Source organism: Coenobita brevimanus, chromosome 92, assembly GCF_032717465.1.
Source record: "Coenobita brevimanus isolate Jiangsu-jjx chromosome 92, ASM3271746v2, whole genome shotgun sequence".
NCBI lineage: Eukaryota > Metazoa > Arthropoda > Malacostraca > Decapoda > Coenobitidae > Coenobita > Coenobita brevimanus.
The window spans coordinates 20762728-20778654 of NC_137045.1; the positions used below are offsets into that span (position 1 = coordinate 20762728).

The following is a 15927-nucleotide window of genomic DNA, read 5'->3' on the forward strand; positions in this document are numbered from 1 at the left end:
ACAGCTCTTCTTGTCGCCTCACTGTCGCCCGCCACTGCCAGCCTCAATGACGGCAGTTTCCTCTCATCCGGACCACCTTTTTCCAGACTCTCCGCCGTGAGTCATTCCGTATTTAAATCTCACCGGGTTGAAGAGTTAACCTTTTTAGTCTGCCCCAGCTTGATCTCTCCATTCCAGGTCTTTGGCTCTGCCTCCCTGTTTTTAAACTTTTCATTTCCACTTGTTGATGAACGGACTCATAAATGTAGATTTGTTAAATGGTTACTTACAGCAAGTCCTGGATATATATGTAGTATATATATATATATATATATATATATATATATATATATATATATATATATATATATATATATATATATATATATATATATATATATATATACTTTCGTTTTTGTTCATTCTTCCTCTTCCTTTGCAACCCAGTTTCGTGAAGGTCTGAGAAGCATTCAACTGGGATACCAAGTTCAGAGTAAATTAACGTGGGTATTGTTGTGGTGACCTTGGTATTGTTCAGGCCTTGTTCTGTTTACCTTTTGTATCGAGTGTCTGGGTGGGTAGTGGAAGAGAGGAGGATGCTGTCCTAGAACGAGAGAGAGAGAGAGAGAGAGAGAGAGCGGTAATTTTAGGTATACAAAGGCTGGCTATGCCACCTCAATCACCGTGCCTTATAGAGGATGTACATACACAAAAGACTGTGCCAGGTGTCGTGTTCCTCTCTTTTATGCCCGTGTTGTTTACCCGCGTCCTCTCCCGTCCCTGTTTGCTCTCCCTGCCACTCTGGTCTCGCTGCCGGCTGTTTACTGTACCTCGAGACAAGACCCAACGCGTACTGTCAGGAACAAATGCATGCCTACTATTCCACTGCGTCTGCTTTACACTTCAGGACATTTCCATCGCTTTCCTCAGAGATGCATCATATCAGAGAGAATAGGCTAATCTGCAGACAGAGAAACACTCCAAACCTACCTCAGCTTGGAAATTGTGATCAGTAGAAGAAAGTAGGAAGTAAAAGAGGTGAAATATCAGTTGAACTTTTGGCCCAAGCTGTAGAAGATGGCAAGATATCCACCTCATTGATAACGCGATCTCCCTCTCCAAAATGTGTGTCTGAATCTAGGATGGAAACCCCTAGTCACAGCGAACATTTAAAAATGGAGGATACTAGTAATCAGACACATAAAAAGAGAAGTGTCTTTCGTATGCCAGTTTATGTTCACACCCTTATGTTTCGTACCAGTGACATAATAGTCTCCAACTCGTAAACATAGTACAACACTGCCACTTTCACTTGTATCACTCACTATTAACACTCCTTCCTGATTCGCAGATACCCATAAGGGAAAGGGTTGATTCGAGTTATCATTCTCCCTCATGAAAAGGTCTGTTCTGACAGAGGGCATCATATGAAGTGACAGATTTAAATACAGAGTACACATTGCCAGAATGAAACTGAAATATAAGTCAGTTGGTGCGGTAGCGACATTAGTTTATCACGCGAACATAACTGCATGCCGGCTGTATTTTCTCTTGTGTTTTTATTGCCGGTGATGTATTGTTAAACGTGAACTTAAGATTCTTTGCGGTCATTCAAATACGATGAAAATTTTTTGTAGTTTTTTCTTGCTGTTGCCAGACGATTTATTCACTTCGAGAGAGCCACATTGTAGTGAAGGGATTGATGAAGGCTGTATCGAACTCCTCCACTTCAAAAAGTCTTTCCAGCACTAGATGAACTCTTTTGAGGTTAGCAAGAAAATAATAAGAACCACTTTCTCGGGCGGAAGGAGTTAATGAGCCACATTAATAATAATGAACCGGGAAGTATCAGAGCAGGAGAAGAAGCTAGTGAGCTGTGAATGCAAATATTATCTCTGGCACACGGCTTCTGCTTACCTAAGTCCACACTTGACACACATGCCTCTCTCTGTAAAGGCGGGCCAGAAGGGATATAGTGTCAGTCGGCTTTAATGCCCGGTATGGTGGAGCGCTGCCAAGGTAAGGTAGGGTAGGGTACAAGTAATGTAGCGAAGGGTACGATCATGGTAGGGAAGACAGGGAAAATTGCTGGCAAGGTAGGGAAGTGTACGATCATGGTAGGGAAGATAGGGAAAGTTGCGGGGATGATAGGGAAGTGCTGACAGGGCAGGGAAGGGCACTGGCAAGGTGGAAAGCCCTGACAGGGTAGGGAAGGGTACGAGCAAGATAGGAATATGCTGCAAAGATGAGTAGGTTACGTACAGTGGAAGGAAGCGCTAACAATGTAGGGCAGGCACGGGCAAGTTGAATAAAATTGCAAGAAGAGGTCAACAGTGCAGACGACGTTCTCGGTCTGAAATGTCTGAATACAGATTAAGCTAAAATTTCATCATAATTAAGACAGTATAGAATGGAACTCGATAGTTTTATTTTAAGATAACGCACTTCTCATGATACGTACTTCTCATGATTTTCAAACACCAAACGGCAACAAAAACATCGAATAAATATTTCCAAGAATTCATTGGTTGGTCATCTCCCTGATCGTGAAGAGAAGTGTTTGTGTTTTTCCAAGGTTAGTAATTAGTTTGCTCATTCCCACCTGCCGGCATCCGTCTTCGTTCTGGCATTCCCGTAACTGCAGAAGGCGGAATAGCAGAGTGGTTCAGTCAGGGAGTGTACGTTTTGGCAGCAGCCTGCGTTTCTACCCAGTCACACCGTTAAGGCGGGATGCACACGGGAGAGGTTTAGGTTTAGGATGAATGTGGTTTTGGACTTTTCATTCTTTTCACAGCAGAAAAGTGGGATATGTAGAAGAGGTTCAGTAAAGTATGTTATCGTTGGCAGCTGTATCTCGGCCAATTAACTCAGCAATACTGTAACGTTTCCGTTATTTAATCCTTCCCTCTCCAGACGATTTTATGCAAGTTAGACATATCGAACTGGAGGGGTTAACCCCGTCATTACAAGGTTGCATTATTAAACTGAATGAAATCGTTCTGGTCGCAGCAAGATTAAACGTATTTTCCTATTATTCTTGTTTTTTGTGATAGTATCGAGGGTTTTCCTTGTTATGTCGTTTTTTCTCCTTTATTTATTTTACTTTCTCCGAATTTTTTCCCCTGTCGTGGTGGTAGTCAGTCACATCTTTTTTCCTCCTTCATGTTTATATTTACTTCCATCAGTGGTAAGACGTCTTCACCTAATGACCCTACCCGTCACAAGGACTCCATTGATGGCATGTCAATGGGCCGACCGTGATAGGAGACACCCCATTCAAGGCTTTCAATGTCTCCCCCCTTTCTCCGCTTACGGCCGTTCACCATCTGAGGCCTCTCCTCCAAACATTCGCTCACTCTTTCCATTCACGTCACATTCATCTGTTGGGTTCATGGTACCGTACCGTAGAACGAATTTTCTACATTTTTATACGCTGTGTTAACCCTCTTGTGGTCGGGGCAACACTAATATTCTACTCTACGTAACACCAGACGATTAGAGTCAGTTGAGTGGGTCGCAGAGTCTGAGAGAGTTAATATGAGAAGCCAATACATTTGTGGATATACTGTATAGGGAGCCTTCAGTGTTAGTGGCTGCAGGAGTAAATGCATTATTTATAATTTTCTTGAAATCTGATGTATCTGTTTTATTGTTTCGAAAGGGATAATTTAAAAATACTTCAAAATTAAAAGGCAATTTAATACTTTCAAGGTGGTGCAGTCAGACAAATATCTTTCGCCGAACCTTTCCATTTAACTTCCCTTTGCTTCGCGTCAGAAATGTAAATGTGGAATAACTGATACGATCAAGAAATTATGCAAGATGAGGTATATTATTTTAAGGGTATGTGCCTTGAAAATAATAGGTCAAGAGAGAATACAGTTGTGAGGTGAAATACAGCCAGTGTTGGGCAAGAGAAATGCGACAGAAGCATTGCGTGGGCCGGAGAGTAGGAGAGGGCATGACCGAGAAAGGGAGGAGAGGGGAGGCGAGAAGAGAGGAAAAGAGAGGAGAGGAGAGGAGAGGTGAAGTAAAGGAAAAGAAACGAAGAAATTTGAAAGGATAGGAAGAGTGTAGGGTTTAGGGAAGGGAATGAAATTTAGATTTAGATATATTTATTGTGATAGAGTAATACATAGATACCATATCTCAGGAGATTGGTACTTAAGTATTACCATATGTATGAATCACGTATAATTTATTTATTTTCATACAAATATATACGTGCTTAAGCGCATGTACAGTTATATAAATACTTGCATACACAGACATACATATACAGAGAAAGGAAGGACTTACACACACACACACACACACACACACACACAAGTATAAGTAAATTACATACTGCTGCACATACATACATACATACATAAGGGTAGGAAGAGGAGGGGGAGAGGGGAGGGAAGGAAGGTGAGGTGATGGGAGGGGAGGTGAGGGGAGGTCAGACAGCGGACGCCCCACCCCTGATCACAAGGCATTAGCATATTGAAACACCTGTTTGCTAATTTTGATAATTAGGGGTGACGTGACTGGTAAAGGTTGCACGGTAATTAGCCTATGTGGCCTTCCTTCACTCGCCTCACCTCACATTCTGGGAAGAAGTGGTATGGATCTCCACCCACATATATATTATAGCATAAGTAAAATAATCTGTGTGTGTGTGTGTGTGTGTGTGTGTGTGTGTGTGTGTGTGTGTGTGTGTGTGTGTGCGTGTGTGCTTTAAATGTGCACAGTTGCCCAAGAGCTGATTGGGAATAGGGACAAGTAAGCAAAATAATTAACCCCATCATTACAAAAGCACTTTTTTTTTTTTTTTTAATCCTAGTCTCCACCAGACTCTTTTCGTTTTAAAGAGACACCCGGAAGGGAGTGATAACCCTTTGTCGGGTTGAAGTCTCCCGCAAAACTGCCTTCTCCTACAGAGGGTTGTTTTCTGCTGTACCAGACCAAACTGATAATACCGGTATTCACTTTCGTCAATGTCAGTCTCATATAAGTTTCATCTTTGTCATTCCTCCTCTCCCTCCTTCAGCAGCTTAAACTCTTGGCCGGCCACCTTCTTATAATTCATACTTGTCACCCACCCTTAGCATGCCTCTCGCTCTTCCTTCCCATCTGTATTCTTCATTTCTCAGCCCTCCCACCATCCTTCAAACCCTCTGTTTGTTTTGATTTGTATACTTTGATATCCTCCTTCCCTTGACCACGTTTCTTCTCGATACTTTCTTATCTACATGATTTCTTCACCAACTCATTCCCTTCCCTTTGTTTTCAGCTGACCTTTTCCTTTTTTTTTTTCCTTTCGTTTCTTTCTTTTAATGCTGTTCCTTTAACCCTGTATTCACCTCTTTTTTTATCCTTTCAGTCACATCCCCCTCTGTCCCTTACACTTCTGTCATTTTCACCCCCTCAACCTTCCTTTTTTCTCATTCGATTCCCTGTCTAGTTTGATCTCCCTCTAACCTCCCTCCTTTCTCTGCCTATTGATCCCTGTGTTCATTCTCCTTAACTCTTTTTGTTTCCCTCATAACCTCTCTCCCATTCTTCTTCACTTTCTCTTAACCTTCCTTTGTCTCTCGCTTAACCTTCATCCTCATTTTCTCCATAACACCTCTCTTTTTCCTACCCGGGAGCCAGTGCATTAATCTTGCTTACTGGTAGTAGACCTAGCCCAAGTGACAGCTCCCCCTTTCTCCTTCACTCCTGATAAGTGACGGCAGTATAGGTTTCGTGATAAGAGGCTTTGATTCCTTTCCGTCTCTTCTATATATGTCGTGGTTTTATATTTCTTTACTCTCGATGCTGAAATTATAATTTTGGAAGTATTATTCCACTACAGATGGTTGAAGATATTACCTTACCGTTTACAGCCTTAATATTCGTATCTGTTCAAGAATATGAATGAGTCTGAATCTTTCAGTTACGTTCACTGTTCATAGCAGCATTAAGCCATCTTATGATTCGTTTGTAACTAAGTACAGCTCATTAGGGATGAAACTGTGAACCAGGATTACTTTCCGTTTGGACAAGTAACAGCCTAGAGGTGACTTTGTACCTTCCTCACCAGGTCATACCATATTTGTAGCCCATATGCCGATTTCCTGTGTGATGTGGGCCCACAGCTCTCCATGGTCTTATATTACCTATTTTCTGACTAGACAATCACACATTCAAGATACACATTCACGTGACCACTTGCTCAGTGGTGCCCAATCACATCTATTCTCCAGTGAACATCTATTTTCTCTTTCACATCTTTTCACCTGATTCCTTCCTCTCCTCATTTCCTTATCAGTCATGGTCATATATCTATACTCATTAATGTCCACGCTCCCTAACACCAGACTTTTCCTTTCAAACAGTGGTAGAGGGTTATCTCAAGAGGACGAGTGACTTTGCAAGGATGAGTTGTGATGGTCAAAATCTAGTTAAAAATTTAATTGGCAAGTCAGGTTGTATTTCACGTCTAAGAACTTTTTTTTTTTTTTTCAACAAATTATACTAATGATTAAAAAGAATTTACAATAACTGAATGAATCAGCTGTCTCCTTTGTAATCATTGGACGATATAAATGCAGTAACCATGTGAACAACAAGACAGTACAGTTGCTCGTGCAAAACTTTCATTCGAACTTTCACCGCTGTACATGCAAATCCCCTGTTCACAGTGTGCACCATGACATATCAACATATAGTGTACTGCTTAGGTATATAACATTGTGGGCACTATTCTCACTGTGCCTTACCACCCACCATCCCTGTCCCCATTGTCCCACCCTTTTAATCAAATTTCTTGGCAAAAATTTTACCGTATGCCTTAATTGGCTAACTTATAACACCTGTTTTTTCTGAGCACACTCCCCAACATGTGCCACCACCCACTGCCAGTTCAGCTCATGCTTGCTACCCACCTCACTCACTTCTGCCCCTTTCGCCATTGAATATAGAAATCTCCACTGAACCAGCCCAGATACCCATCCAACACCATCCCAGTCCATTCCATTCCACCCAACCAGCCATTTATTTATTTTTTATTTTTTTGCATCAAAAATGTTAGGTAACCTTGGTTAGGAATATGAGAGCAAAGCGAGCTTGTTTGTTGTTGGTGTTGTTTTCTTGTTGTTGGGGAAAACATTGATATAAACCTTAACTGTACTTGAACCATTAATTCTAAAGCACGTTTTAATGGATATACCTTGTTCTGTCATCGCCCCTTCCCATCCCACACCACAATTCCACCTCATCTTACCCATTTCTTTGCTCACCACGCCCATTTCTCAAAACTGCCCTCTCACAGTTTCATGGCGTGCCGCAAGTCATGTGATCGATGAGTCCAGGTGTTGCCTTGTTTGTTTCCCCTCTTGAAATTTAAAGAAAAATAGTTGACTTGAAACCCTGTTGATTGGCTTATAATGCCCGTTTTATCAAAGTGTTCTCCCCAAGTCATGGTGTGCCACCAGTCGAACCCATTCGGTCCACCCCTTTCTTCCCATCTCAACCACTTTTAATTCTTTACCTCTCTCCCCTCCCTTTTTTTATTTCTTTGAGAAATGCTAATACCCCATCTGCTGATGGTATATTCAGCCTCTCACTCGCACTCCCCGAGAATGTAATACTACTGCTAATAACAATTATCTATCTATCCTTAGCCAGAAGCCATAATCCCGTAAGAGGTGGCCATTTGTCATTGAGTTACTTGTTTTATGGGGAGGGGCACTAACCCTTTGCCAACCCACATATTGACACATACAGGTTGGTTATACGGTTGTCACCCAGCATTGTAAATGGTTTCCTGGCGTCCAGGAAATCTTTTGGCCTGTCACTCAATGTAAAGCCACGTGAAAAGGAAAGAAGAGTAATAAAACGTGACAGGAAGATGGGAGAATAAAGAAGAGAGGGGGGCAGACACGGAAAAAGAATGATAAAAGTGAAGGAAGAGGTGGGCAGCACTACATCAAGTGAGTGGATTATGGTCGCCACCAACTACCACCATAATAGTAATACTGTAATAAAAGTAATAATCTATCTATCTATCTATTGCCAGACGCCTCAATCCCGTTTGGGGTGGCCACAAACAAATCGCCTCCAAGTTGCCCTGTCCGCCGCCATTTCACTGCCCTGCTCCCAACTCACACCCCCCTCTCTCATATACCTCTCCACCCCATCCCTCCATCTCATCCTCGGCCTCCCCCTCCCTCTTCCCCCCTCCACCTCACTCACATACACTCTCTTCGTCAGTCTTTCACCCTCCATCCTCTCCACATGGCCAAACCACCTCAGTGTGTTCCTCATAACGCTTCCTATCACATCCACATCAACACCACAACGCTCCTTTATATCCTCATTCGTTAGCCTGTCTCTCCTTGTAACTCCACAGGCTCCTCTTAAATAACTCATTTCCATTGCTCTCACTCTTGACTTGTGTCCTTCCAACAGCGTCCAAGCTTCACTTCCGTACGTTAGAGTTGGTATCACAATACTGTCATGTAGTAACTTTTTCACTTCCATGCTCACTTCCCTGTTTCTTATCACTGCTTTCAAAGAACCAGCAACCTTTCTTCCCTGCTGTACCCTTTCAAGCACTTCACCCTCCAAAACTCCATCCTTACTCATCATAGTACCCAAGTACATAAACGTACTCACATTTTCCAATTCCTCACCATCTAACCTCGCTGTACATTCACTGACTTCACCTCTCTCAAAGACCATCACTTTACTCTTCCCTACATTCACCTTTAGATTTCGTTTCTTACACACTCTCTCAAACTCATCCACCAAGCCTTGCAGCTCCCCTTCGTCTTCACTCAACAACACAGTATCATCTGCAAACAACAGTACAGGGAGTTTCCAAACACTATCCTCTCTCACCAGGGCCACTCCGACATCTACTACCCTACCTTGTACCTCTTTTATTACCCCATCCATGTACAGATTGAACAACCATGGAGACATGACACATCCCTGTTTCAAACCAACTTTCAAAGAGAAAAATTCACTTAGTTCACCATCCACACGCACTGCAGCCTTCGCACCATCGTACATACTCTTCATAGCATTCAGCAACTTCCCATCTACTCCATATATTCTTAACACTTTCCACAATCCTTGTCTATCCACCCTGTCATATGCTTTCTCCAAATCCATGAAAGCCGCATACAACTTCTTTCCCTTCTCTAGAAACCTTTCCACTAAAGATCTAAGAATGAATATCTGATCTACACAACCTCTTCCCTTCCTAAAGCCTCCCCGTTCTTCTCCAACTAATTTCTTTGTTCTTCCTCTAACTCTGTCAATAAGTATCCTACCAAACACTTCCTATTATACTAAGAAGACAAATGCCTCTATGATTACCACACACTTCTTTTTCCCCTTTTCCTTTGTACAGGGGAATAATTATACCTGACTTCCAATCCTCCGGGACTCTACCTTCCTCCCAGGCCAATCTGCACATCTTCCACATCCATTCTACTACTATCTCCCCCCCTTGCTTCAGCATTTCACCACACACTCCATCAATTCCTGGGGCTTTCCCCAATTTAACTTTCTTCATTGCTTCCACAAATTCTATCCTACTGATTTCTTCCTGTCTTCTCACCTCCCTTCTTCTCCCAGCCATTCCCCAGCCACTTATACTCGCATTACTTCCGTCCTCTACGTTCAACAATTCCTTAAAATGTTCTCTCCATCTGCTCACTTTTTCTCCCTTCTCCACTAGTAATCTACCATTTTTATCTTTCACTCCCCTGCTAACTTCACTTCCACCCTGTCTTACTCATTTCACCTCTTTGCAGAACATTTTCTTACAGTCCCTCCACTTTACACTCAAATTCCTTCCAAATTCCTCATCCACTCTCTTCTTACTCTCTCTTACTACTCTTTTCACCTCTCTCTTTCTTTCTACATATAACTCTCTCTTCCGCCTCTCAACTTCTTCCACGCCCCTATTTCTCATCCATTCATTGTATGCTTTCTTCTTTTGTGCCACGGCCTGTTTCACCACCACGCTGTTCCTTGCACCCCCCTCCATCTTCACTTCCTTCCACACACCACATCACATGCTGCACTTATATCTTCTGTAAATATCCTACACACACCTTCCACGTCTCCCATCTGCTCCAATTCATATTTGCCCAATCGTTCCTCCACTTCTCTTTTATACTCTGCCTTTTTCTCATCCTCTTGTAACCTTTCCACTCTCCTTGCAACTACTCCTTCCTCTCGTCTTTCCCTTCTTCTATTCCTCCATCTTACTTGAATTCTAATTCTGGCCACCACCAAGTAGTGGTCAGAAAGTCCACTCCCCCAACCTCTATAAACTCTTGCATCCATTACACATCTTCGCATCCTTTCATCCACACACACATAATCAATCATTGCCTTCCTTTCATTCAGTTCAGCACCCACCCTTCTCATCACTCGCCATGTATACCTGTGGATCATTTTCTGCCTGAAGAGGGTATTGGCTATCACCAACCCCCTCCCAGCACAAATGTCCACTAATGCACTCCCATCCATCATGCAGTCCTACATTGCCCCATGAGGAGCATAGGAGCCCAGGGCTAAGAAGTTGGTCCTGACATTTAACCCGTCACGTCCCAAGGTTTTCCGCACCTTCGACATCTCCCAATCCCGGGGTATTTTCGAAAAAAAATTTTTTGGCTAAAACCTCCGCTTTTGGTGAGAAACATCGAAAATTCATAGAGAAATCGTTCACCTGAGGTTTAAAATACTCGATCCAGGTAGGAGTTCCTCCTTACCTGACTGGGTTTTCTAACATGCTGGCACCAAAGAAAACGAGTTCTATGGGAGGGTAACTATTTCACACAACTCATAAACGGTATTTATTTATTTACTTGGTACGAATTTATATGTAGTATGAGAGTATATTGGTTTTCAAGCAGTAATATAGGCATTATAAGCATTGTTTCACTCACTAACTAATCACCATACCTGACCTTTTTTTGCCACATTACCTGATCATTATTTCTGACCGGTTCTTCTTCTAATGCTATGTAAACTTTGTCCTCCACACTGTCATCGATTGGGGAATCACTCTGGCCCTGAAGATCTTTACTGGCCAGGTCACTGGTAACAGGTGAATTGCTGAGACAATGGCGTGAGGGGGGGAGGGGGGAGGTTATGCGGTGTAAGGCAGTGTCCCTGCTTGGCATCTTGTAGAGGAATAGAGGAAGGTGTCCCGTGTATACGTACGAAAAATCACGCGCGAAAATTGAAAATTGTACAAATTAGGGACCTTGCAATTGCACGACGTACCAGTATGTCGCCGGGACTGGCAAATGCAAAATGTTGCAACGTACCCATACGTCGACGGGACTGGGCGAGTCAAGATAAGAGTGACCAACCTTATTCATCCCTGAGTGGCAGTACATGAGCAGTCAACCCCAACCATTCCTTGGATATAAACCATCACCGGCTTAATCTGATTGGAGCGCCTTGATTACCCACTGAACCACCAGGTGCCAAAATTTGGTTATATGGTTACCACCCAGCATAGTAAATGGTTTCCTGGTGTACAGGAAACATAATAATCATCATCATCATCATCATCATCCATCCATCATCAGATCCTACATTGCCCCATGAGGAGCGTATGAAGTTGGTCCAGACATTTAAGATGAGAGTGACCAGCCTCACTCATCCCTGAGTGGCATAACATGAGCAGTCAACCCCAACCTTTACCGGCTTAATCCGATTGGAGGGCAATAATTATGCACTAAACCACCAGGCGCCAAAATTTGGTTATACAGTATAGTTACCACCCAGTGTAGTAAATGGTTTCCTGGTGAATAGGAAACCATTTGGCTTGTCACTCAGTGTAGAGTCACCCACAGTCAGAAGGAAGAGGAAAGAATGAAGGAAAGAAAGACAGAAGAGGGAGTGTAAAGTCACCCGTAGGCAGAAGGACAAGGAAAGAATGAAGGAAAGAAAGACAGAAGAGGATGGAAGGAAAGAAGGATGGAGGAGAGGAAAGGGCAGACGCCCGACAGCAGCACTACATCGAGTGAGTGGATGTAGTGCTGCTGTCGGGTGTCTGCCCTTTCCTCTCCACCATCCTTCTTTCCTTCCATCCTCTTCTGTCTTTCTTTCCTTCATTCTTTCCTGGTCCTTCTCCCTACAGGTGACTTTACACCCCCTCTTCTGTCTTTCTTTCCCTCATTCTTTCCTCTTCCTTCTGTGTGTGGGTGACTGTACTGTACACTGAGTGACAAGCCAATTAATAAAAATAATAATAATAATAATCCATCCATCCATCATCCATTCCTATGTGCCCCATGAGGAGCATAGGAGCCCGGGACTAGGCAAGTTGGTCCTGACATTTACGATGAGCGATTGGAGCACCGTGATTACCCACTAAACCACCAGGCACCATAATTTAGTTATATAGTTACCATCCAGCAAAGTAAATTTGGCTTGTCACTCAGTGTAGAGTCACCCATAGGCAGAAGGAAGAGGAAAGAGCCCCTAAGTGACACTGCATGAGCAATTAACCTCAACCACCCCTTATATATAAACCTACACAGGCTCAACCGTGATTACCGACTAAACCACTAAGCGCCATAATGTGGTTATATGGTTTCCACCCAGCATAGTAAATGGTTTCCTGGTGTACAGGAAATCATTTGGCTTGTCACTCAGTGTAGAGTCACCCATATGCAGAAGGAAGAGGAAAGAGCGAAGGAAAGAAAGACAGAAGAGGGAGTGTAAAGTCACCCGAAGGCAGAAGGAAGAGGAAAGAATGAAGGAAAGACAGAAGAGGAAGGAAGGAAGAGAGGAAAGGGGAGTCACCCAAAGCAGCACTACATCGAGTGAGTGGATGCTGGTGAGCGCCCCCACCTGCCACACAGTAATAATAATAATAATAATAATAATAATAATCTATCTATCTATCTATCTATCTATCTATTCCCAGACACCATAATCCCTTAAGGGGTGGCCATTTGACTTTGAGTTATTTGTTTTAAGGGGAGGGGCACTAACCCTCCACCAACCCACTTGTTCACACGTAGGGAGCACGTATGGTTTGGTTATATGGTTACCACCCAGCGTTGTAAATGGTTTCTTGGCTTACAGGAAACCATTTGGCTTGTCACTCAATGTAAAGCCACCTGTAAAGGAAAGAAAAGCAATAAGAAGTGACAGGAAAGATGCAAGAAATAGGAAGAGAGGAGGGGAGGCACAGAAAAAGAATGGTAAAGGCTAAGGAAGAAGTAGGCAGCACTACATCAAGTGAGTGGATGATGGTTGCCACCATCTACCGCCAAAAATAATAATAATAATGATAATAATAATGTATCAAAATTTCATATATCTGAAAACCACATGGATATAGCAGATTATTTTGGACATACCATACTATAGTGTATGAAACTTTGAATCTGAAGTACCTGTAGGTGACAGGAAAATGGACTTGAACTGGTTTAGATGATTCGGAATTGACATAATTTAACCTGATTAGATAATAATGGACCAAATTTTACACTACCGAAGCAGAATTGATGCAAAAGGTCTGAATGGATATGAACTGGCCTGAAGGGACTTTAGATGGTCTGAACTGAACTTAAACCTACCCATGTACCAGATATGACCTGACCAGAACTGAATGGTTGTGAATGAATCAGAACATTATTTGACCTAAAAGGGTCTGACTGGATCAGACTGGGCCTGAAGTGGGTAAACAGACACAGTTTAATCTACTGGACTTGATTTGTCATAACTGGATGTGAATTTGCCAGAATTGACCAAAATTTTCCTGGTTGAGCCCCATTAGGTGCCATGGTAAATGAAGTGACCTGAATGCATCAAAATTGACCTGATTGGGCTCCGAGTGGCTGTGTAGGGCCCAGTTGGATCTGATTTTTTTTTTTTTTTTTTTTTTTTTTAATATGTCCGACATTTTTTTTTTTTTTTTATATAAATATGTCCGACTTTGGGCATAGGCTTCACAGCCTGCTCCCAATGCCCAGTAGTCCTGCTACATACCGTACACCTTTACAAAATGACCCTGTACTGATTAGAAGGGACTTAAATTGACATGACTTGATCCAAAATAGTACAGTACTTTATAAATGCACCTAACTGGACCTGATAATTATGGCCATGATAAATGTAGACTGATGTAGTTAGATCTGAATGAATGTAAAAAAAAAATAATAATAAAGTGACACCTAGACAGATCTGGTTAGACATAGATTTTAAGCCTGAATAAACCTGGAATGGTTTAATTTGATCTGAATGGACAGAGACTTATAAGAGTGGACCAAAATGGGTTTGAAGGGCCTGAGTTGGCTATTGAACTATCTGTAAGTTGATGCCAAAATTGGTTGCACGGGAAAATTATATGGCACATCAGCTGTTGATCTTACAGTGCCTTTGCCATTGCAGCTCAGTTATAGCACAAATACTGCAGCCACAGTGATGTGTAAGGACTTTTTGGAAAACTGGGATGGTGATGGATCATAATGATTAAAACTAAAGAGTCCATATAAGAGCCACTGTGGGACTGGAGTTATTTTTAGAGAGAGAAACTGAAATTCCCTAAACTGGTGACACGCAGTTGGGAAGGGGTGTCTGGAATGAGTGATTCTTTGAAGATGAAGTATTGGTAAGATATATGTTTGTGTCTGTCAGGGTATAAATATAATGAAGCATGTGAAAGGATATCATACCACCACCCACTTCAAAATTCTGTTACCGCTTGGATTTTGAACCCTAAACTCAAGGAACATGCAGATTGTGGGGCAGATATGCTTCCATCAAGCCACTTGTGCTCCCATAGCATAGCAGTACTGTTCTGTTTCATAGCTTATCATCCCTAAAGGAGTTGCTAGCTTAGCGAAAGAATGAAATTACTAGAATACTGGAGCACATATAATAAGACAGAACAATGTTGTGCAGTGTATTCCTGACAACAAAATGCAAATACAGTACTGTCACTACTAAGTTACCTTTTTCGGACTTTGAATAGATGTAATTCACCAGTATTGTTACTCATGTGTTAAACTCAATCATTTTTATGTTATAACAGCTTCATAACTTTCTCATGATGGTCATTGATCTGTTCACATATTGTTGCAACTTATCGCACCATGTTATCCCACAGCCGCAGCTTTAGCAGCACTGGGAGCAACAACCTATCATGGCTGCAAATGCAGCAGCGTAAGCTTGCTGAACGGAAGGAGGCCAAGTTCAGGGCGGAGAGGGGGCCCCAGGAGGCTCGCATGCTGTCCGAGCTGCGCACCCGCATGACACAGGTACTTTACAGACTGATGCAATACTTTTTATAGCTACAGTTAGTATATTTACTTCTTTACCCAGCAATACAGGATGACAGGTGTATGAAAGCATCCCATACTTTATTTCTGATATAGGTGTATGCTGTATTCGTGGATTTCCATTATATAACCAGTTTTCTAATTATACCAAATTAAGAGGTTTTCCCCATCTAGCAGTTAGTTGTTTGAATTAGTGATCTTCTGGCCACAATTTTCAGAGGTTTCTGAATAGTTTAATGCTGATTTTCTTTGAAGTAATATTGCAATACTGTACTATGGCTTCCTAAAGGAAAGATGGAATCTTCTGATATTGTTGTGTTGTTGCTGTAACTCCAGGCTTATTTGAACATACCCATTGGACTGTGGGAGTCCAGCCACTTCAGTCATGCGTTTTCAGAGTTTTTTTATTAGGATTATGTCAAACGTTTGTCACTGTTGTGAGAGTGAGTGTATGAAGTAATTGTGGTATGGATTGATAACTGCATTAAAATGGGGGACAGTAGTTTGTTTGTGAGCTCTGTTTTATGTTTGCGTTGGCTCTGATGAAGAATGCTAATAACCGCACTGTAGCTTGGCTGTGATGGCAGCATCATCTACCGGGTTGTTATCTTTTGGTGGCTGCTGTGTATGTTGTCTGCTTTTTCCATCTCAC

At 42.3% G+C, this 15927-nt stretch overlaps 1 protein-coding gene across 5 annotated transcripts in view; it reads left to right on the forward strand.

The window, feature by feature from the left end:
• Nucleotides 1-15927, forward strand: part of by (focal adhesion protein tensin) — a 272729-nt gene that overhangs the window by 189919 nt on the left and 66883 nt on the right. For all 5 annotated transcript variants that reach the window (XM_080282141.1, XM_080282143.1, XM_080282144.1 and 2 more), the window contains one exon: nucleotides 15104-15254. In XM_080282141.1, coding sequence (XP_080138267.1) covers nucleotides 15104-15254 — 151 coding nt within the window. The remainder of the gene's footprint in view (nucleotides 1-15103; nucleotides 15255-15927) is intronic.